General features: G+C 39.3%; 1 protein-coding gene across 1 annotated transcript in view; it reads left to right on the top strand.

The window, feature by feature from the left end:
- The first annotated feature begins 9,786 nt into the window (after window positions 1–9,786).
- The window catches only part of ISY1 (ISY1 splicing factor homolog), a 43,897-nt gene continuing 30,224 nt past the window's right edge, over window positions 9,787–23,459 (top strand). Inside the window, exons 1-5 of the mRNA XM_042782282.1 lie at window positions 9,787–9,792; window positions 12,887–12,909; window positions 13,447–13,498; window positions 20,777–20,842; window positions 21,028–21,070. Of these exons, the coding sequence (XP_042638216.1) occupies window positions 9,787–9,792; window positions 12,887–12,909; window positions 13,447–13,498; window positions 20,777–20,842; window positions 21,028–21,070 (190 nt within the window). The remainder of the gene's footprint in view (window positions 9,793–12,886; window positions 12,910–13,446; window positions 13,499–20,776; window positions 20,843–21,027; window positions 21,071–23,459) is intronic.

Below are 23,459 nucleotides of genomic sequence, written 5' to 3'. Positions count from 1 at the left end.
TACTTGTGCCGAAGATGACACAGCCAAGGTATAGAAAAAGAAATGGACCATCCCGTTTACATCTTAGAAGTGAGGGAAGAAGTAAATTATATATGTATGTATATATTTACATATGTATGCACAAATACACATAATAGAAATAACAATTACACTCCTCATTCTATATCATATGGCTGTAGGTGGTATTTATAACTACCTTACGCCACCCTTTTGTATTCCTTTTGCCCCCAGCAAGCACTTCAGCTGGCTGTGGTTTACCTGGCAGAGTGACCAAAACTTTCATTCCTGAAGGATTTGGGTCATTTGTCATGGCACTGTTAGGTTGCTATAGTTTTCTTTGACTAATCACATAATGTTATTACTAAAAGACAAGCCTAAAGGATCTCTTGTGTTCCAGACGTACTTTTTTTGTTTTTTAACCTCCATCATGCAACATCAATTTCTCCTTGGTATTCAGTCACAGCCAGTATAATTCCCTTTTTTGTCTTGATCTAGAAGCATGAGAAGCCCAGAGTGGCCGGGTTAAATAGAATCCATGTTGTGTTTCCAGGTGGCAGCACTCCTCCCTCTGGAGTTAAGATCTCTAGACCTGCAGAGCGTAAGGTTGAGACGGAATTAAATTTTGCAAGTGGGTCAGCTAGGAATAATAGCAGTGCCATTTTCATCTCCACCCCTTGATTCATGGACTGTGAATGCTGGCTATGGGAGAAACCACACTGTATACTGGATGGTTTAGAGGATATGCAACCTTCTGGAGAACATTCACCCAACCTGGCAAAGTGTTGCCACCTAGCTGGTACTGCAGTTGTGTCTTTAGACCATTCATTGTTCTATCAAGTCACTTGCTTCAGGATGATGGGGAGAGTGGCAAGACCAGTGAGTTCCATGAACCTGTTGTCATACTTCATTTGCTGTGAAGTGAGACTTTCATCCAAGGTGTTGCTGTGTGGGATACCATGACAGTGGATAAGGCATTCTGTGAGTCCATGGGTGGTTTTGGCAGAAGCATTGTGTGCAGGAAAGGCAAATTTGTATCCACAGTAAGTGTCTATGCCAGTAAGAACAATGCTCTTTCCCTGTTGGAAGCAGTTCAATGTAATCAACTTGCCACCAGGTTGCTGGTTGATCACCTTGAGGAATGGAAGACAGTTGTTAGTAGATTGTTAGGTGCTATCAAGTTGGCCCAGCTCATTGTGATCTTATGTACAACAGAAGGATGCACTGCCTAGTCAAGTGCCATCCACACAATCCTTGTTAAGCTTGAAGCCATCATTATAGCCACTGTGTCAGTACATCTTGTTGAGGGTCTTCCCCTTTTTAGCTGACCCTCTACCAAGCCTGATATTGTTCTTTAGTTAATGATCCTTTCTGACAACATGTCTAAACACTAGTTTTTAGGGCAGAGAATGAGATATTTTCTGTGGGAAATTAAGTGGCCCACCTTAGCTGAAAGTGGAGAGCTTTTTTAGCACCGTACGCTAGAGTAATTTACAATTCTCTGTAATTTGAGTATGCGTAGCACAGACACTAAATTTGTTTTAAAAGCTGTAATGTACCATAAGACCTGTATAATTTTGCTTACCTAGCAAAACTTTCTTTTGAAATTTTTTATTTTGACTCGTCTGCGTTTTTACTTTACCACTGACATGGGGTTTTCCCTTTTCCTACTATAAGAACTCTGTTCTTGTCCCACAGAACTAACATGTTGAATGCAACAAAAGATTAGTGATTAACTCAGTGACTCACTGATCACACCTAAAGCTCCTGTTCATATCTTTGTGCTTTCAAGAGTCTGCAGCAGTAAACATCACGGCTTACATGCTTTAGGAAGATTGTTTTCCAAACCACACTTTGATTGCACTCTGGTTGCATGTGCAACCTTGTCTAAAGTTCTAGAAGTATAACCTAGAGATTGTTGTACTGTCTAAGCTATCTAAACAGTTTTTAGTACATACTTGTCTTTTTTTTTTTTTTTTTAAATCATTTGTCTCTTCTCCCTCTTTTGCATGTTTTATCTTTTTTTATTCCCGGTAATTTTGTCTCTATTCCTTTACCTGTTCTTCACAACCTATTAATAAATGAATAGAACAAAAGCTAGAATCACAAGGTTTGGACATAACGAGGAAGTTGAAAACACTTTACTTTTCTTGGGCTGGAGAATGTAAATGTTTCTAATTTTTTATTAATTGTAAAATATATTAACAAAAATATTTGCCATTTTAACCATTTTTAAGTGTACAGTTCATTGACACTAAGTCAATGACACTATGGTCACCATGTTCTGCAATCATCACCACTATTCATTTTCACATTTTTCATTACCTCAAGCAAACTCAGTGCTCCTTAACAGCAGACTCCACATTCTTCCCTTCCCTGAGCCTTTGGTGACTACAATAAACTTTGTGTCTATGCATTTGCCAATTCTAGATATTTCATATAATATGTGAGATGATGCAATACAAATCCTTTTTGTGTCTGACATTTCTTTTGGCAACACAGTCTCAAGGTTCAGCCATGTGCGTGTATCTAAACATTTCATGATAGTATTTCATTACATTCATATGCCACATTTTGTTTTATCTATTCAGCTGTTGGTGGACAATTGGGTTATTTCTACCTTTTGGCTATTGTGAAAATTCTGCAATGAACATAGGTGTACAAGTATCTGAGTCCCTGCTTTCATGTTCTAGTAGTGGGAAATTTGGGTTACATAATTGTTTAATTTTTTGAGCATTTGCCAAACTTCCATAGCAGCTGCACAATTTTACATCCCCATCAGCAATGCACTAGGGTTCCAATTTCTCTGTATCTTCACCAACACTTGTTACTTTTGTTTTTCCTGCTAATAGCCATCTTTGTTGGTCTGAGTATATCTGTGGTTTTGGTTTTCATTTCCCCAATGACTAATGTCTTTGAGAATCTTTTCATGTGCTGAGTACCTTGAGCCATTGTTACTTGTAGAATAAAATGGGAGTTTTCCTCTCCCTGCTTGTCTAAAAGAGTATTCTAATGCACACACACATACATGAAATAAGGTTTGTTTTAATATCTAAGTCTGTCTAAATATATACCCACCAGCCACTCCTCAGAAGGAAGGTTGGGCAATCTACTGTAGTGATAACCGCCTCAGAAACCCAAGGAGGGGTTGCTATGAGTTGGATCCAACTCAACAGCAGTAAGCTTGGTTTGGTTTTGGTTATACACCCTAGGTGTCACCCATCTTTTTTTTATGAAAGGTAGCATGGGTTTGGTGCTGAGTAGTTTTACTAGCCTGTTCCTGCCTCAGAATTTTTTGTCCTCTCTCCTCCAAGCTGTCGGTGTTTATGCTAGAGTAAAATTCTCAAGAACCTTGTGGGTCTCTGTCATGGGAATTCATTCCGTTAGACAAGAGGCTTCACAGAGCTTTTCTGGATCACCCCATCTGTGTTCCTGGCTTCTGAAATGGTTGAGTCACATACGTAATCTCTTCAGAGCCTTTTGTGTGAATGAGTATTTTGACCTTTTGATCCTTCTGAAGCACTAGACAAAGTCCAACCATACCTGTAGATTGTTTTTTTCCAGAGCATGATTTTATAACAGTGAATTATTCTTTTAGCATCATTTGCAGTGGATAAACTGAGATGTTTCCAAGTCAATTCCCATTTCTTTTTGCTTAACAGTTCTCTCACACGCATTTTATTAATAAGCAGCAATAAGAAACCAGAAAATCTCAGTTAAATATCTATATTTATCATTTACAGGGTGTGCTTTTCACAAACTATAGGACACAATTCAGCTAAGTTTTTGCCACAACATAGGATCCCCTTTACTTCAGTTTACAATAACATGTTTGTCAGTTTCTTTTGAGCCTTCACCAGCAGTGCCCTTAATGTTCACGTCTACTAAAAAACTATGATTTAAGCTGTTCTTTAAGATGGTTTTCCCTATTGTGCTCTTCTAAGTCCTCATTAGCATTATTGTTAACATCCATATTTCTAATACAGCCTGTTAAAGGCATTCCAGACTTTTTCTATCATCATCCTCAGAATCCTTCCAGCTTCTCCCCATTGTTCAATTCCAAAGACACTTCCACAGTTTTTGGTATTTGCTACAGCACTACCCCACTTTGAGGTACCAAAATCTGTATGTTTAAGATTGGCTAGAAGTTTGGAACTGCTGTCTTATTGATATGTCCAACAGTAGCTTCTTTCCACAGACAGTTGAATTAGAGTAGGGATTAACAAACCCACTGCTATTGAGCTGATTCTAACTCAGCAACCCCATAGGGGAGAGGACTGCCCTGTAGGGTTTCCAAGGCTGTAAATCTTTACAGAAGCCAACTGCCTCATTTTACTCCAGCAGAGCAGCTGATAGGGATTAGACAGCAGTAAATCTTTAGTCATAGCTTCCTGGGTGGTACAAATAATTAAGTGCTAAACTACTAACTGAAAGGTTGGTGGTTCAAACCCATGCAGAGGTGCCTTCAAAAAGTCACATACTTAAAACACTATAGAGCACTTTCACCCTGCCCACATGAAGTGGCTATCGGTCAGAATCAACATAATGGCATCGTAACAACATAATCTTCAGTCTGATTTAAAGGCTAGTAGAGCTTTTACAAAGGAGCTCTGGTGTCATAGTGCCTAAGACATTTGACTGATAACCAGAAGGCTGGTGATTCAAAACCCACCAGCCACTCCACGGGAGATAGGACAATCTACTTCTGTAAAGATTTACTGCCTTGGAAATCCAATGGGGCTGGCTATGAGTTGGAATCAACTTGATGGCAGTAGATTTTTTGTTGTTGGAACCTTTACAAAGTTGTGCAAGACCTTGAGCCTAGGCCAGTTGGCTGTATGGGGGTTTAGGTAAGGCTTCATAATAAATCTGCAGAGCAGGGTTTTTTGTTTTTTTTTTTTGAAGTAACTCAGAACTTTTCATCGATCTCTTCTGAGCACTTCACATGCAAAGTCTCCTGTAAAAAAAAAAAAAAGCTCTGTAAAGCAAATATTACAATTTCACAGATGAGGAACACAGAGAAAAAGGTAGTTATTATTGTACCAATTTCACAGTAGAGAAAAAGCAGTTGTAGTATAAATACATCTAAGGCCATGGAGCTAATACTGTAAACTGTTTATGAATCCAGGCTGTCTACCCTGTCTTAAAAGATAATAAACATTAACTAGGCAAATTAATCAGGTAGAAGGAAGATGGAGGAAGAATGCTGCAAGGAAAAGGAACAGCATGGACAACGGTAGGACTAGTATGAATAGAAAGGCCACTTAGCAGATTGTAGCAAGAGAAATGGTCTAAGTAGGATGCTGTCAGTTGCAAGTACCAGTAAGTCTGACTCTGTCTTCAACACTAAAGGATATTTACTGGTTCGTGTAATTGAAGATTTAGTAGTTTAGTAAGCTTGAGGCAAAGCTTCATTAGTATTTAGGACCCCTACAGTGGATGGCTCTGGTAGCACAGTGGCTAAAGCACTTGACTGCTAACCAGAAGGCTGGCAGTTCAAACCCACCAGCCACTCCTTGGAAGGAAGGTTGGGCAATCCTATTTCCATAGTGATACTGCGTCGGAAACCCAAGGAGGGGTTGCTATGAGTCGGGCTGACTCGACGGCACATAACAACACCACCACCACCACAGTGGATGACATCCAGCAGGAAAGACCATTTGTTTCAGCATTGCGAGAAAATTCTGGGAGCTTGACCAGGTCACTTGGGTCTTAAGCCCACCAATCAATATGTCTAGGGAGATAAGATGGATTATGAATTTAGCCTAACTCCTATTTCTCCATTAAAACTGGGAATTAGGGTTCCTTATCCCAGAACATGAGGGTTCCCCAAATGGAAGCCAGGTAAGTAGGTAGGAGAAATGGATGTAGGGGGACAATCCACATAGGAAATGCGTCTTGAATCCTGCTATATGCAATCTCTGCATCCTAGAAGAAGCTATCAGGTCAGGGATTTAATGAATAAAGGTATGGAAGTGTGAGTAAGTCTCATTTGACTAGGGGAATGATCCTGCCTTTTGGAACCAGAGATAATTTAAGTAAAGGTTAAGCAAAAGACACCCAAATGCAGCAGCTGAAACAAAACGTAAGTTTAATTCTCATTTTACAGAGCTAGATGTTCCAGTGCTGGGAGGGGGCTCTGGCATCCTCACAAGCCTTCTATTTCTGAGTTCAAGGTGGCTGTTTCTGTGCTCACCTTCTCTCAGCTGGCAGAGAATGAGAAAGCAAGCTCATTGTTTCACAACAGGCATCCCTTTGACTCACTTCCTATTGCCCATTATTAGCCACAAATACACACCTCACTGCCAGAGAGGTGAGAAAATGCAGTCTCTAGCAGGGTGGCTATATGGCCATTAAAACTTTGGAGGAGAGAAAACTGTCTTTGCCATGGGTCAGGCATGAGATCCTGGTGCCTGTCATCTGAAGTACTCATTCCTGTTCTCGCCGATCCTGAACCACATCTCCACAGCTTCCCGCTCCTGGCTTTTGCCTCGCGGGCCACAGCCAGGCTGCTCACCACTGGCTAGACTAGGCCGTCTGGTAGAGGGAGACAACCATGGCTGAAGCCTAGCTCTGTAAAATGAGAATGGTTCTTGAGAAGGGAAAGCTGCTGTTAACTGGTAGGATTTGCAGCCGGCCCTCAATACGACTTGACCCATTGTGTGGAAATACCACCCCAGAGCTATCTCATCCGTGGCCTTTACCCCCTCTCTCCACGGTGCTTGTGTTCTGCTCCCAGCCATGTGCCCATCACATAGATTGACAGCATCTGGCAACCTGGCCGGGTAATGATTTACATCTCACCAACTACCTTCCTCCCCAAAGTGAATTTTTCTTCCCTATTGCTTAAATTCCGTATTCTAAAAGAGGGTGAACTCAAGCACTGGTCTAGCTCTGAAATACGCGAGCCCAGGTGAAGAAGATGAAGCCAGGACAAGTACAGGTCCTAGCTAAGTAAAAGGGAACTGGAGTAGTTTGCGAAGCACGGCCACCTCCAATCCTGGAGAACACAGACTCTTGCGCTGATCTGCACTAAGAAGCGTCTCAGCGCTTCCTAACCCGAAACTGCAGGTCCTACCGTGGAGCTGTCGGGGCCATAGTTCCTTCGTCCGCGCAGCCGGGGTAACGATTTTGTGCAGCAGCCCCCGGCGGTTGTGGACGTACTTCATTCAGAGGAATAAGGACTAGTTACTTTCTCAAAATAGAGCCAGTGGGATGGAAATCTACAAAGGGACGCATAAAACAGGACAGCTCCCCACAACAATACACTAGACGTATCAGTGCCCAGAAAATTTTCTCTAATGCGAGAAAGTTCGCCCTTATCGCGAGAGTAAAACCAGCCGCCTAGCCCTGAGCAGGAGAAACCTCATGACCACTACGCAAGTGCAGTTTTGCCTACGTCCCATTCCACGTGTGCGTGCGATACGTGCAACGTCCAGATGCTATCGGAAGCCGACTCACAGAAGCGCGCTTTCGTTTCTTGCGGTCCCGGACACAGTTCTACCTTTACTTCCGGCCTTTTCCAGTCTCTGCGTGCGCGTAGTCTTCAGTTGCGGTCAGGGTAGATCTTCGCTGAGCCTGTGAAGCTCCCTGGAGGCCTGGGGGCGGTGCCTTCCCCCACACCATGGTGAGTGGGATGGGTGTGGAGGGAGAAGGCAAGCGGACAGGCGAAGAGAGATCCCAGCCCTTCCTGGGGCGCTTGTGACACCGAGGGCCAGCGAGACACCGCTGCTGGCCTCGGGCTCCTCGGCTGTAACATGAGCGTTCTCTTCCTGCCTTGTGTAGTTATAATCAGTTGGCGGAGAAAAGTGGAACCTTGGGGATTGCTTAATTATCTTGGAAGTGTTTTAGTCCTACTGACACTCTTTACGTTACGCAGAAGGAATATTGAGACACAGGCGCAAGGGCCCGCCCAGAGTCACGGTGCAAGGTGAAAACTAAATTGTTTGCCCACAAGACCCATAGCAAAAATGAAGAGCGGTTGTGACTATATATTTCTGGAATTATTTGATTAGACCAACTTAATAGACCGCCTGTTGTCGGTCTTCCCCACAAGATTCTCGAGAGTAAGATTTGTTTACCATTGCTTCTTTAATGTCTAACACAGTACTTGACACGTTGTAGGTGTTCCATAACTATTGAATGAATGAATGGCATGGAAAGGAAGTGTTGAATAAGAGTGTGCTCTCTTGGTTTGACATGGTTGGTTCCTTCATTAGTTCAGGAAGCGTCCATGATGTGTAAATATGAGAATGCACAGTACTGGTACAAAGGAAATGCTCGAATATGTTGGTTACTGTAATATTTTCATTAAGTGAAATCCCCATAAGATGCCGATGACATTATATAGTTAGATTATAGAAGATACGTTGGAAGATATTGCAGATTGATGATCATAAGATTCCAAGAAGGATAGAAACCAGTGGACTAGATGCAGCCCTTTCTTTGAGAAGGTTTTCCTCAAATCATTGCATCATACTGCCTTACGTAGCCTTGAGGGTTTTTCCTTTCTAAACTCTTACAATGATAGGGAATCTTTTTCCTCCATTCCATAGCAGGGGAGAAGAAACCCTGAGTTCTGACATTTGTAGTTACAGGAGTTATTTGGCATTTTATATAACTCTCTCCATCATACATTTATATTTGTGGACTTCCATCATCCTGGATACACACTCTTATTATCATATTAAGTTATGTTTTTTAGGGGGAGTCACTATGAGCTTCCTCAAAAACAAGAATCATGGTTGAATTCCTAGCACAATTTGGAGGAAGTGGTGATTCAGTAGTAGAATTCTCACCTTCTTTGTGGTAAACTTGGGTTTGGTTTCCAACAAATGCACCTCATACTTAGTTACCACCTGTCTGTCAGTGCAGGCTTGTGTGTCGATATGATGCTAGACAAATTTCAGCAGAATTTCTAGACTAAGACTAGGAAGAAAGGCCTGGTGATCTGCTTCCAAAAATCAGCCAGTGAAAACTCTGTGGATCTCATTGCAGCACTAGTTGCCCAAAAGGAGAACCAACATAAATGCTCACCAACAGATGAATGAATGAACAAAATGTGGTACATACTTAACAATGGAATACTAAGCCAGTAGGAGAAATGAAGTCTTGATACGTGCTACTGTGTGGCTGGAACTTGGAGACATTATGCTGAGTGAAATAAGTCACTCGAAAAAGGAAAAAATATTGTATGACTTCACTTATATAAGACGACAAGAAAAGGCAAATGTGTGGTATGACTTCACTTATATAAGACGACAAGAAAAGGCAAATGTGTGGAGAACTAAGTTTATTAGTGGTTGTCAGGGGTGGAATGTAAGGGGGAAAGGCAGAGTTGGTTAACAGTGATGGAAAATTGCATTAATTATGGGTAGGGTAGCACAGCCAGTTAAATTAATTAAAGGCAAATAAAGTGCTGTCAGTAAGTTGTACACCTGTAAAAAGTACTAATGACAGAAGTTGTGTGCAAAGTATACCTAAAACAACTACAATGACCAAAGTAACTGCCAAGGCTGCTTATGTACAGGTATCTGCCAATTTTTAAGTTCACTTTACGCCACTCTGCTTTTACAAAAGACCTACTTTAGTACCTGTTTTTGCTAACTCAAAGAAATCTGAAGAGCACTTTCACTTTTACTAAAAAAGATGAAAAGCAGAACTAGCATTCAGTGTTTGATTTGTCCTGAGCCATTAAAGAGGCAGAGTGCACCCTAAGCAGAGTGCAGAATGACATTGCCAAGCTCCTTTCTCAGGAAGTACACTCAGCATCAAAGCACCATATGAACTATGTCGGTGAATGCAATATGTTAGTGTTATTTTAGGTCTTATGTGGCATTTGGTATGATTTGTAGGTTATTTTTCGGGTCATGGAACACTCAGAAATTTTTCCCATATAAATTAATGGCAATTGCTTCTTTGCTTTATGCAGTTTCAGCTTATGAAAGGTTTCATAGGAATGCTCTCCTTTCATATAGTAGGAGAAACTTCTATAACCAAACACCTTACGGAATTTGGTTTCTTGGTTTGGAGGTTAGGGTCATGTTTCATGGGATAGCTCAGTTAACTGGTCTAATAACATGTTTAGTACTTCAGCTCTATCTCCTAGTTTATTTAGTAGTTTCCGAGGTCTTCTGAAAAGCTTGCAAGTGACCATCCAAGACACAACAGTTGGTCTCTATTCTAGTGGCGCAACAGAGGAAAAAGAGTAAGGAATAAGAGTAAGGAATGGAACGTGTGGCTTATTGCCACCATGAACAATTGCCTACTTTGCTATGAAACCAGAAGAACTGGATGGTGCCTGGCTACCATTACTGAATGTTTTGATCAAAGATTCTACAGAAGAATCCTAATCAAAAAGGGTAAAATGTAGAACAGAATGTCAAAATCTCATGGAGTTCAAATTTTCTGTAGTCATGGAGGTTGGATGAACCTTTGAAATTATTGTCTTGAAATAATGTTTTAACCTTAAACGAAAAATATACCCTGAAGTCTTCTTAAAACCAAACAGTGTTTAGCTTACTTAGTAAAAAAATTTTAAAAAAAAGAATAACAAAACAAAAAACAGTCTGCCTTGAGCATTATGCTTTGTTAAAAACTATCTGTATGAAATCCAGTTGACAACAACAACTCGGAAAATTAGACAGGAACCTTAGGGGGGGGCAGTGAGTTTAGGGTAATGGGATAGGAACTATTCAGAAAAGGAAGATAACAAGGGTTGCACAACTTGAAGAATGTAATCAGTGTCACTGAATTGTACATATAGAAACTTGAATTGTCTTTTTTGCTGTGTATATTCTCAGTGACACCCGTTGCTGTCATGTCAGTTTTGGCACTTTAACCACTGCACCACCAGCATTTCTTCTCAACAACAAATAAGATTAAAAAATACCACCACCATACCAGTGGATCATGTTGGTTCAGTCCTGCTGTTCAGGACTCCTTCTCAACAACAAAATAAATAAATTAAAAAAAAAAAAGAAACACCAATACCACCCTATCTGTGGATCATAATGGTCCAATACTGTTGTGCATAGAGTCATCATGAGTCAAGGATTAACTTGATAGCAGCTAACAACAGTGCAGTGTTAAACACAGAGAAACAAACACTTAAAATACATAGACTTTAATGGACAATTGAAATAGTGTTTTAGAGTTCCATAGAAAAGCAGATCTAATGATGAATGTGCATATGTTTATGTAAGTATGTTTGTGTGTGTGTGTGTGTGTATGTATATTTCTATATACTTATATACAATACATATATTTGTTGTTAGCTGCTGTTGAGTTGGCCTCTGGCTCATGGCAACCCATGGCACAATGTAATGAAATACTGCCCAGTTCTGTGCCATCTTTATGATCGGTTGTGGATTGAACTTCTGTGATACATGGGGTTTTCAGTGGCTGATTTTTGGAAGTAGATCACTAGGCCTTTCTTTGTAGTCTATCTTAGTTTGGTGGTGGTGGTTGTTATGTGCCATTGAGTTGGACCCGACTCATAGTGACCCCTCCTTGGGTTTCCAAGGCAGTGTCACTGTGGAAGTAGATTGCCCCATCTTCCTTCTGAGGATGGCTGGTAGGTTTCAACTGCCAGCCTTCTGGTTAGCAGTCAAGTGCCTTAGGCACTACCACACAGGCTTCCACCGACAGATAGGTAGTACTGTGCAGAAGATGCATTGGCTAGGAATTGAACCTGAGTCTCCTACATGGAAAGTGAGAATTTTACTCCTGAACCACCTCTCTCCCTCTCTCTCTCTCTCTTTAGATAGATGGATAGCTGAATCTTTACTTCATAGGATTGACTGACATCATTATGGTCAGGTGGGATACTGAAGACTCCTGCAGGCTTGTGTCCCAAGGTCCATAGGTCAGGTGCTGGAAGGAGTGCAGGGTGGAGAGAGAGAGAGTTCTGCCAAAATAGCTAGTTGTAGTCTGGAAGCAGAACACACCCTAGGGAAGCGCCATTTCACCTGATTGATTTTGTTATGGAAGAGTATCGTGTTTGGCCAAACTGCTGGAAACCATAACCTAGCCAAGCTGACATATAAAATTAACCATAAGAAATAGGTAGGACACAGCCTTAGCCTTCAAGATGGTGGCTTTGTCTGGGAGAGCCTCTTCTATGTTTTATTCCATAATAGATGTCATATTTATTTATCCACTGAGTATTTGCTAAGTTTGTTTCTGTGTCAGTTGAAAGGGAGGGTATGAAGGGAAATTTAAATTGCACTCACTTTGCTGAACATCTATAAACTGCATGGCTGATACTTTTATATACTTATCTCATTAAGTCAAGATAGCATTCCCATGAGATAAGAAGTATGATGCCTGTTGTAAGAGACCACTTGTGAGGGATGGTAAGTGGCAAAGTTGGGAGTAAAATTCAAGTCTCTTACTCAGCAAGTACTCTTTCTACTTAAATTGCAGCCCAGAAAACATTCTCTTTTTGATGGTATTGTCACTAATGTGACAATGCTTACATAAAACTCACTTTATAGAAGCCAGTCTTGAGATTTTTCCTCCCCAAATTCAACTGACAGGGAATAGGCATTTGTCATGCTGGGTGTAAGTGCCATGGTTGGTATAAGCCCAGATGAAGGAAGGGTCCCAGCCCAACTAGAAGGTCAGGGAAGAACTTTCCGGGGTGGTGATAACAGAGGTAAATTTTGAAAGTTGAGTAGGAGTTAGCCAGATACGAGGAATGGGAACAGTGGGGGAATAAAATTTTAGGTAAAGAGAAAACAAAGTCACAGGATTTGTACTTCTTTTGATTTTCCATTGTTGCTATTTTTCATGGTCTGGTTCAAGCAAAACTTTAAACTAAAAGGGAAATGGAGGAAAAAGAAAGATTTTTTAAACATTGACATTTTTCTGTTCTCTCTTCTTCAAGGCTAGAAATGCAGAGAAAGCCATGTAAGTATCAATTCGTTTTTGGATGAAGTTTTACATAACTTAATATTCATGGAGCAGTTTTTAATAACTTGGTTCTTTTGGTAATGAGCTCTTTGAGAAGCTATTTCTTTTTCTACATGTGTTACAACAGTATTCCCACATTTGCCCATTTGTTTTTCCCACTAATGTTTTCTGACAGCTCTCAGACTTATACTGAATAAACTTTGGTTCACCTGGAGAAGGTACAAGGACTGTGAGAGTAACAGTTGGTGCACCTCATGATACAGTCTTTAGGATATTTTGTTCATTATGGTGGGCTGATGAGATTTTCATACACTCCTTACACACAGTGTAATAAAATTGATACTTGGGTGTCAAAAACACAAATGGCCTTGTAAACCTTACTTCTTGGAACATGGAAGCCCTTACTATTTCTTAATCACAGCGTATTATGTGAGTGACATTTAATCTGGCCATGAGCAGTTTACCCCATCCAGGAACATGGGTAATAAGAAATCTGTGATCAGAATTTAACACTATCTTCTCTATCCCTGGTAGGACGGCCTTAGCAAGATTTCGCCAAGCTCAGCTAGAAGAGGGAAAAGTGAAGGTTAGTGTTTTAACTTCCTCATAAATTGTAAAATTTCAAGAATAAATGCAGTAAAACCCCCTCCTGGGGAAACTTCAAATCTTACTCTTTGTTTTCTATACTTTCTGATTCTCTCTCTCTCTTTTTTTGATTTTTTTAATGCATTTTATTGAAATATAATTTATGTACAGTGAAATACACAAAACTAAAGTGACATGGGTCAATGCTTTTTTTTTTTTTTTTGCGCAGTGTTCCCTCCCCTCCCCTCCCACCCCTGGCAGCCAACAAAGAAAGTTTCCCTCCATATGTAAACCTTTCCTTGACCCTCCACAACAATGAACTAATACTATACTTGTCCTTCTGTGATTGGCTTATCAGCATAATGTCCTCCAAGTTCATCCACATTATGCGGTGTTTTGCAGAGTCTGTGTTATTCTTTAGTGCTGCATAGCATTCCATTATGTGTATGTACCATAGTTTGGTCATCCACTCTTCTGCTAATGGGCACATATGTTGTTTCCATCTTTTTGCTATTGTAAATAGTGCTGCGAGGAACATGAGTGTGCATATATCTGTTCCAATCCTGGGTCTCACCTCTCTCAGATATGTGTCTAGTAATGGGACTGCTTGGTCAAACGGTACCTGCAATTCCACCTTTCTAAGGAATCACTATAGTGCTTTCCACAGTGTTTGTATCACTTCACAGTCCCCCAGCAGTGTATGAGAGTCCCAATCTCTCTACATCCCTGCCAGGATTTGTTATTTTCTGTCTCGTTGAACCTTGCCATCAGTGCTGGGGTGAGACAGTATCTCATTGTTGTTTTGATTTGCATCTGTCTGATGACCAATGATTGTGAGCATCTCTCCATGTATTAGCTGGCCACCTGAATATCCTCCTTGGTGAAGTGTCTGTTCATGTCTTCTGCCCATTTTTCAATTGAATTGTTAATTCCTTTGGTGTTGAGGCGTTGGAGTTTCCTATAAATATTAGAGATAAGTCTCTTGCCAGATATGTAATTATCGGCAAATATGAATTTGTTGCTGTCATTTTTGTTATATGCTTTTTCGTGGTGTCAATTTCTTGGTTCCATATAATTTTCTATGCTGAGGTCATTTTATTTATGAATCATGTTATCACTTCCTTTGTTGCTATTGTTTTAGTATTTGCTAAATATTTGTGCTGGTCCTCTTTGTGATTTTGATGTGAAGGTTTATCATTTTTGTTTGAAGTTACTCTCTGATTTATAGTTTTCTTCACAGGTTTAGAACAGTCTGTTCTGTCTTGTCGTTGTCTTGACATCCCTACCATCTAGAAGTTCTGTAACGGCACAGTTTTTTCCCTCTTTTTGGTTTGTAGTTGTCCTCATTTGTCAATTGATGTCTCTGGTTCCCTGTTTACAATCTTATAGGCTTATTTACTTTGGATTCTTCCATCGCTGGGTTGGTTTCTGGGTTATGTCATGATGTGTGTTAATGGTCAGTTGTTATTTGCTGTTGTTGCTTCTCTTCCAAAGGACTCCCTTTAGCATCTCTTATAAGGTTGGTCTGGTTTTAATAAATTCCCTTAATTTCTGTTTATCTGGAAATGTCCTAATTTCACCATCATATTTGAGGGACAGTTTTGCTGGGTACATAATTCTTGGTTGGAAATTTTTCTCCTTCAGGTTTTACATAAACCATCCCATTGCCTTCTCACCTGCATGGTTTCTGTAGAGAAATCTGAGCTTAGTCTTACTGGTTGCCCCTTGTAGGTAACTTCTCGTTTTTCCCCATACTTCTCTCATGATTCTTTCTTTGCCTTTGGTGTTGGTGAGTTTGATGATGATATGTCTTGGTTATTTTCTTTTGAAATTTATCCTGTTGGGGTTCGTTGGACATCCTAAATGGATATATTCTCATCTTTCATCATATCAGGGAAGTTCTCTTCCAACAAATCTTGGACAATTTTCTCAGTGGTTTTATTTTTCTCTTCCTGTTCTGAAATTCCAATGACACATAGGTTATTTCTTTTGATGGTATCCCACATGAACCTTAGGCTTTCTTCAGTTTGTTTTGATCTTTTTTTCTGATTGATTTCTTTCCAAAGAAGTATTCAGTTATTTGTTTCAATCTCATTAATTCTTTCTTCCATTGCATCAATTCTACTCCTTTGCCCTTTCATTGTGTTATCTATTTCTGACAATTTAGTATTAATCTTCTGGATTTCTCTCTAGATTTTGAATCATTTCTAATTTTTTGTTTATTTTGTCATTTTGTTCTTGTATTTTCTTCCAAAATTCTTCTAGGGTTTTGTCTGCATTTTCCTTGATCTGTCTCTCAATCATTTGAAAATACCTAAATATAATTTCTTTTGAATTCTTATCAGGGAGCTCCAAAGCTGCATCTTCCTCAGGGATATATTTGGGTCTGTATCCTGGTCCCTTGTTTCTCCTGCTTTATCTTGCTTCTTTGTGTGGATTGTGACACTCTGTTGTCTCTGAAGCATTGTGATGTTTTTGTGTTTATATTTATTTGGTGACTGTATGTTGGAATGACTTTCCCATGATTTTCATTTTCTTTGTATGTTATCTACACAAGCAGGGTACTGTGCTCCTCTATTTGCTAGTTGATAACACTTACACACTCATTACCTGTCTCTTTTCCTTTTGTCAGCCTTTCATATGTCCCTGCCGACCTTAGCAAACAGAGACTATTCTTAGGTCTCTGGAATCTGAAAGAGAATGCTATCTCTTTAAACTCCAAAATGGTTGCCACTTGTAAAGATTCAAAATGGCTGCACCCTCTGTCACTTTAAATATCCAAAATGGCCACTGCTTGTAAACATTCAAAATTGCTGTGCTCTTGATCACTTTAAATATCCAAAATGGTCACCGCTTGTAAACATTCAAAATGGCTGCCCCTTGGTCACTTTGAATATCTAAAATGGCTGCCACTTAAAACATTCAAAATGACTGTGCCCTCGATCACTTTAAATATCCAAAATGGCTGCCGCGTGAAAACAATCAAAATGGCTGAGCCCTTCAAACAGTAGAAAGTCCACAGCTTATGTTGACTCCTTCCTGTTTCCCTTCCTAGTCATAGGCCACCAGCAGTTGTCCCTCCCTGCAGCTCTTGGTGACCAGGGCTGATCTTTAGGTCAATTCTCAGGTCCCAACACCACTTGAAATGTTCAGGCTGTTGGTCCCGTTCAGGCTGTTGGTCCCGTTCAGAGTAGATTACAACTCCGATCGTTTCCATACTCACTGTTTTCATTCAGGTTTTCCCACTAGTTGGTGCCTAATCCACTTCTGTATAGTTCCTTTCAAAGCTCAGGGCTCCAGGATTATCTTCTGTACCTCTCTCAATTGGGTTTTCTTTTCTTTGTTGAAGAGGGTCTGTGTTGTTAGTCTGCCTGTTCCTCCATCTTACTGGAAGTTTTTTTTTTTTTTTTTTTTTTTAATTTTTATTGTGATTTGGGTAGAAGTTTACAGAGCAAATTCATTTTCCATACAGCACTTTGTACATACTGTTTCATGACATTGACTGTAATTCTCCACAATGTAACAGCTCCCTTGCCACTTCTTCCCTGTAGTTCCTCTTCCTTGGGTCCTTTTTTCCTATGCATTCCTGCCCCCCGAATTTTCTCCCTGTGCAAATAACTGCCCTTCTTTTCTCCCATGATCCATTGTTCTAAGGAGTGTATCTCCCTGATGTAAGTGTTCATCCTATATGCCTATTCATTGTTTGGCTGGAGTGAGTTCAATTCCAGTCCTGAAGCCTAACTAGGGGCCATGGTCTTGAGGGTTTCGCTAGGCTCTATCAAACCAGTAACCCTGGTCTTTTTTTATGATTATTAGTTTTGTTCCACATTATTTTCCCACCGTATCCAGGATCTCCTTCCCTGGTCCCTTTCCGAGTGGTTGACAGTGGCAGCCAGGCACCATCTCATTCTTCTGGACTCATGGTCGTGTAGACTAAGGTTTGCATGATCTACTAGTCTCTTGGACTAGTTGTTTCCATGTGTCTCTGGTTTTCTTCATTCTTCTTTGGTCCACATGAGGGCAGACCAATTGTTACATCTAGATAGCTACTTGCAAGCTTTTAAGACCCCAGGTGCTACTCTCCAAAGTGGGATGTAGAACAATGTTTTTGTATGTTACGTGGTTTTTTCCTTTGGTGTGTTATGCTAATAAAGTTTTATGTCCTCTGCAACCATGGTCCCAATCCCACAAGTCCAACAACTTGTTCCATCATGGTGGTTGACTGTGCCTAAGAAGTTGTCATAACTGTGCCCCCATTAATTCTATTTATATGGACATTCTTATGGCTCATACAAACGTATACATAGAAACATCGTCTGCTAGCCTTGTATATGGGAGCTCTGGTGGTGTAGTGCCTAAGGCACTTGACTGCTGACCAGAAGATTGGCGGTTCAAACCCACCAGCCACTCTTCGGAAGGAAGATTGGGCAATCTACTTCCATAGTGATACTGCCTCGGAAACCCAAGGAGGGATTGCTGTGAGTCGGAGATGACTCGACGGCACATAGCAACAACAGCTTTATATATAGTACCAATTGACGGAATACCCTTTGAGATGTTTCAGCACACGGATGCTGTGCTGGAGGCACTTACTCAGCTATGTCAAGAGATTTGGAAGACAGCTACCTGGCCAACTGACTGGAAAAGATCCATATTTGTACCCATTCCAGAGAAAGGTGATCCTACAGAATATGGAAATTATCGAACAATGTTAATATCACATGCACGTGAAATCTTACTGAAGATAATTCAGAAATACTTGTAGCAGTATGTTGATAGAGAACTTCCAGAAATGCAAGCTGGATTCAGAAGAGGACATGCAATGAGGAATATTATTGCTGATGTCAGATGGATCTTGGCTGAAGGCAAAGAATATCAGAAAGATGTTTACTTGTTTTTTATTGACTATGCAAAAGCATTTGATTGTGTGAATCATACAAGTTATGGATAACATTGAGAAGAATGAAAATTCCAGAACACTTAATTGTACTCCTGAGGAACCTGTACATAGTTCAGGAGGCTATTGTTCAAACAGAATAGGGGATACTGCATGGTTTAAAATCAGGAAGGTAGTGCATCAGAGTTGTATCCTTTCACCATACTTATTCAATCTGTATGCTGAGCAAATAATCCGAGAAGCTGGATTATATGAAGAACATGGCATCACGATTGGAGGAAGGCTCATTAATCACCTGTGATATGCAGATGACACTACTTTGCTTACTGATAGTGAGGATGACTTGAAGCACTTATTAATGAAGATTGAAGACTACAGTCTGCAGTATGGCTTATGCCTCAATATAAAGAAAACAAAAATCCTCAGAACTGGACCAATAAGCAGCATTATGATAAATGGAAAAGAGATTGAAGTTGTCAAAGACTTCATATTACTTGGTTCTACAATCAGTACCAATGGAAGCAGCAGTCATGACATCAGATGACATTGCGTTGGGCAGATCTGCTGCAAAAAGACCTCTTTCAAGTGCTGAAGAACAAAGATGTCTCCTTGAAGACTAAGTGTGCCTAACCCCAGCCGTGGTATTTTCTGTTGCCTCATATGAATGTGAGTGCTGGGCAGTGAATAAGGAAGAATGAAGAAGAATTGATGCTTTTGAGTTGTGGTGTTGGTGAAGACTACTGAAAGTACTGTGGACTGCTAAAAGAACTAACAAATCTGTCGTGGAAGAAGTGCAGCCAGAATGCTTCTTGGAAGCGAAAATGGCCTGACTTCATCTCACCTACTTTGGTCATGTTGTCAGAAGGGATCATTCTCTGGAGAATGATATCTTGCTTGGTAAAGTGGCGGGTCAGTGAAAGAGGGAAAGGCCCTCAACAAGATGGATTGACACAGTAGCTGCAACAGTGAGCTCAGTTATAGCAAAGATCATGAGGCTAGCACAGGACCGGGCAGTTTCATTCTGTTGTATGTAGGGTCGCTGTGAGCGGAAGAAGACTTGACAGCACCTAACAACAACAGCAGCCTTATATATGGTCGTGGGTATATTCCATTTTGCCTGGACACACCTGATCGTTCAGCCTGTCTACCCATCTGTTTACCCATAGATTAATATTTGTTATCATTGATAATGTAGTATCATATATGCAAAATTTTATTTATTTTTTTGTTTTCTGTACCTCTTGTGCACCTCTCTGTGTTTTCCTTTTCTTTAGTGTTACTGTGTTGGTCACTCGATTTGATTTATTGCCTTTCCGTTCACCCAAATTAGTATTTGTCTCTTAACCTACTTGCTGATACTCTTAAGAGTCTGTACTCTTGAATTCCAAGTGTATTGCCCTGTAGTTGGGACAGTGCAATAATTTGGTTGTTACTTCTTCCATCTCCTCAGCAACATAATGTTTGTGTTCCCTTACTATCCCAGCTCTGTTTAATACTGAGTGTTGGATAGGGAGCAGCTCTAAGCTGAAACTAGTAAATGAACTTAACTCCTGGAGATTCAGCCAGGCTAGGGATAATATATACCATTATTAGGATATTTTCCTTTCTTATTTTTTTTAAATTCATACATGCATACACATATGTTTATGTGTTGTCTGTTTTTTTTTTTCCTTTTAACGTGTTTATTATGGGAAATTTCAAATGTACACGAAAGTACAGAGAATGTTACGAAGACCCTTCCAAACACAGACTATTTTCCTTCAACGGTTACCAACAGATGTTATTTATGAAAGCAATATTCATAGAAAACTTGCAAAATAAAGAAAAATAAAAAGAAGAGGGGGAAAAGTCTCTTATATTTTTACTGCCCAAAGACAACTACAGTTATCAGCATTTGCTGGATATTTCTTTCCAGTGTTTTTTTCTATGCACATATATATTTTAACCTAGTTAATTAGCCCATTAAATACAATTTTATATCTTGCTCTTTTTACTTTAAATAATACAAGCATGTCTTTGTTCTAAACACTAATAAACGTCTTAAAGTAGAATAAATATTTTCATGAAATGGATATAATCGAGTTTATTTAGTCACTTCTCAAAAGGATAGAATAGAATCTCACTATAATAATAATTGGATGTTTAAGTTATTTCCAGTGTTTTACCACTGGATACAACAAGATGAATGTTTTTGCCTCATAGTTGTTTCCTAAAGAGAGATTCCAGAGTGAATTGTAGGCTTGATGAGGATCACCTGGAACTGAAACTTCAAATGTATTTAGATAATTATATGTTTTAGGCTCTCAGTCTGAATCAACTGTGAATATTATAAGAAGCTTATAACTATTATAGTGGCAACACGTGCATTTTGCTTCTCCCTAGGAACGAAGACCCTTTCTTGCCTCAGAATGTACAGAACTGCCCAAAGCTGAAAAGTGGAGACGGCAGGTACGTTTTGGGTCAATCTGATTTTAGTAGCAATAATACGTCTATGATAGCTTTTTATTATCTAACTCATTTTTTAAACTGGAATTCTAAGTATTTTTAATTACTGATTTTGAATTATATTCTCCCTGTGCTTTCAGGAATATTCAAATGTCATGAATATTTATTACCTTTTATTTATTTCACAGATTATTGGAGAGATCTCTAAAAAAGTGGCTCAAATTCAAAATGGTAAGATAACCTATTTCTTTAAAGCATTTCTTTTTCAGATTCCCAATTTGACTTGGAGACTTTATACTCCTCTCTCATTAATTGATACAAAGTGGATGAAAACCAGTTAGGTCATACAAGACCTGAATAAACTGACTATCAAATCAGTTTGACCTGATTGATGTTTTTACAACACTTAACAGCAGAATACAATTTCTTTTTTAAGTGCACATGTTACATTTGTCAGGATAGGACATATTCTGAACTATAAAACAAATGTTAACATTTAAAATAATAGAAATCATATAGACATGTTTTCTGGTTATATCAGAATTTACCTAGAAATGAGTAGCAGCAAATACTGGAAAATTCCCAAATATTTGGAAATCAAACAGCATATATCTAAGTAACCCATGTATCAAAGAGGAAACCGTAAGAGTAATTAGAAAATACTTTAAATTGGATGAGAATGAAAGAAAACATAACGTCAAAATTTATGGGATACAGCTAAAGCAGTAGTGCATAGATGAATACTTACAATGTTAAATTAATAGAAAATAAGAAATGTTTCAAACAGTGATCTAAGCTTCCAACCTGAGAAACTAGAAAGAAAAGCAAATTAAACCTAGTGCAAGCAAAATGAAGGAAATAATAAAGATAAGCTCATAAATCTGTAAAGCCAATTAAAAAAAAAAAACCAAAAAACACCAAACTCAGTGCCATTGAATCGGATCCAACTCATAGCGACCCCTCCTTGAGTTTCCAAGGTGATATCACTACAGAAGTAGATTGCCCAATCTTCCTTCCAAGGAGTGGCTGGTGGGTTTGAACTGCTAGTCTTTTGGTTAGCAGTCAGATGCCTTAGGCACTATGCCATAAGAGCTCTTTAGTAAAGCCAATAGAGAAAGTAAATTAAAAAGATCCAAAATGTTGATAAACTTCTAACCAAACTTAACAAGAAAAAAAGTGAGAATACAAATTACTAATGTCAGGAATGAATTTGGAACAGCATCTCAGACCACAAAAATTACTAAAAAGATAATAAGGGAATATTATGTACAGCCTTATGCCTGTAAATTCAACAACTTGAAATGGACCAATTCCTTGAAATACACTAACTGCTGAAGCTCACTGAAGAAGAGTGGTTCTTAATTGGGAACAATTTTATCCTTTAGGACATTTGTCTGCATGGTTGTCACAGCTGGGAAGTAGGATGGGAAAGGAGAGCTGCTACTAGCAACCACTGGGTAGAAGCCAGGGATGTAATTAAGCATCCTGCAGTTCATCTTGCGAAGAATTATCCAGCTAGAAATGTCAGTTTTGCAGCTGTTCAGAAACATAGCTCTGGACGAAATAGATAACCTGAGTTGTCCTATGTCTATAAAAGAAATTGAATTCATAGAATTAAACATTTTATGACAAGGAAGTCTCTAGGTCTAGATAACTTCTCTGGTGAATTCCACCAAACATTTAAGGAAGAAATAATGGCAATCATATATAATCTCTTCCAGAAAATTGGAGACGTCAATGTTACCCTGATACTAAAATCAGAAAAAGATATTACAAAGAAAAAACTATAGATTAATATCCCACATGAATATACCTATAAAAATGCTCAGCAAAATATTAGAAAATTCCAGCAATATATGAAAAGGATAAAATATCACAACCAAGTTGGATTATCCCAGGAATGTATGGTTGATGGAGCATTTAAAATTTAAAACTCAATGTAATTCACCATATCAGCATTCTAAAGAAGAAAAATCATATCATCTTCATAGATCCAGATAAAGTATTTGACAGAATTCGACATTCATTCATAATAAAAACACTCAGTAAACTGGGATAGAAGGTAACTTCTTTACCCTGAAAAGATACCCGCTGCCATCGAGTTGATTCCAGTTCGTAGCAACCCTTTGGGACAGAGTAGAACTGTCTCAGGGTTTCCAAGGCTATAAATCTTTATGAAAACAGACTGCTTCATCTTCCTCCTGTGGAGTAGCTGGTGGGTTTGAAATGCTGACCCTTTGGTTAGCAGTCGAATTCCTTAACCACTGCACCATCAGAGCTCCTCAGAAAATGCTTCCATCAAAATACCTATACAGCCAACATCATACTTACTGAATGCTTTCCTCCTAAGATCAGGAACAAAGCAAAGATAGCCATTCTCACCATTTCTTTTCAACATTGTCCTGGAAATTCTAGCCAGTGCAGTAAAGCAAGAAAAGGAAATAAAAAACATACAGATGAGAAAGAAAGAAAACTCTCTATTCCCAGAAGACATAATTTTCTATATAGAGAATCCTAAGGATTCTACAAATAACTCTTGAAATGAAAAACTGAGTTTTGCAAGGTCACAGAATACAAGATCAGTAAACAAAAATCAGTTATATATGTATTTTTTTATGTA

This window comes from Orycteropus afer, unplaced genomic scaffold, assembly GCF_000298275.1.
Source record: "Orycteropus afer afer isolate SDZICR_OR568_19922 unplaced genomic scaffold, OryAfe1.0 scaffold00283, whole genome shotgun sequence".
NCBI lineage: Eukaryota > Metazoa > Chordata > Mammalia > Tubulidentata > Orycteropodidae > Orycteropus > Orycteropus afer.
This window is presented reverse-complemented; position numbering and strand designations above follow the sequence as displayed.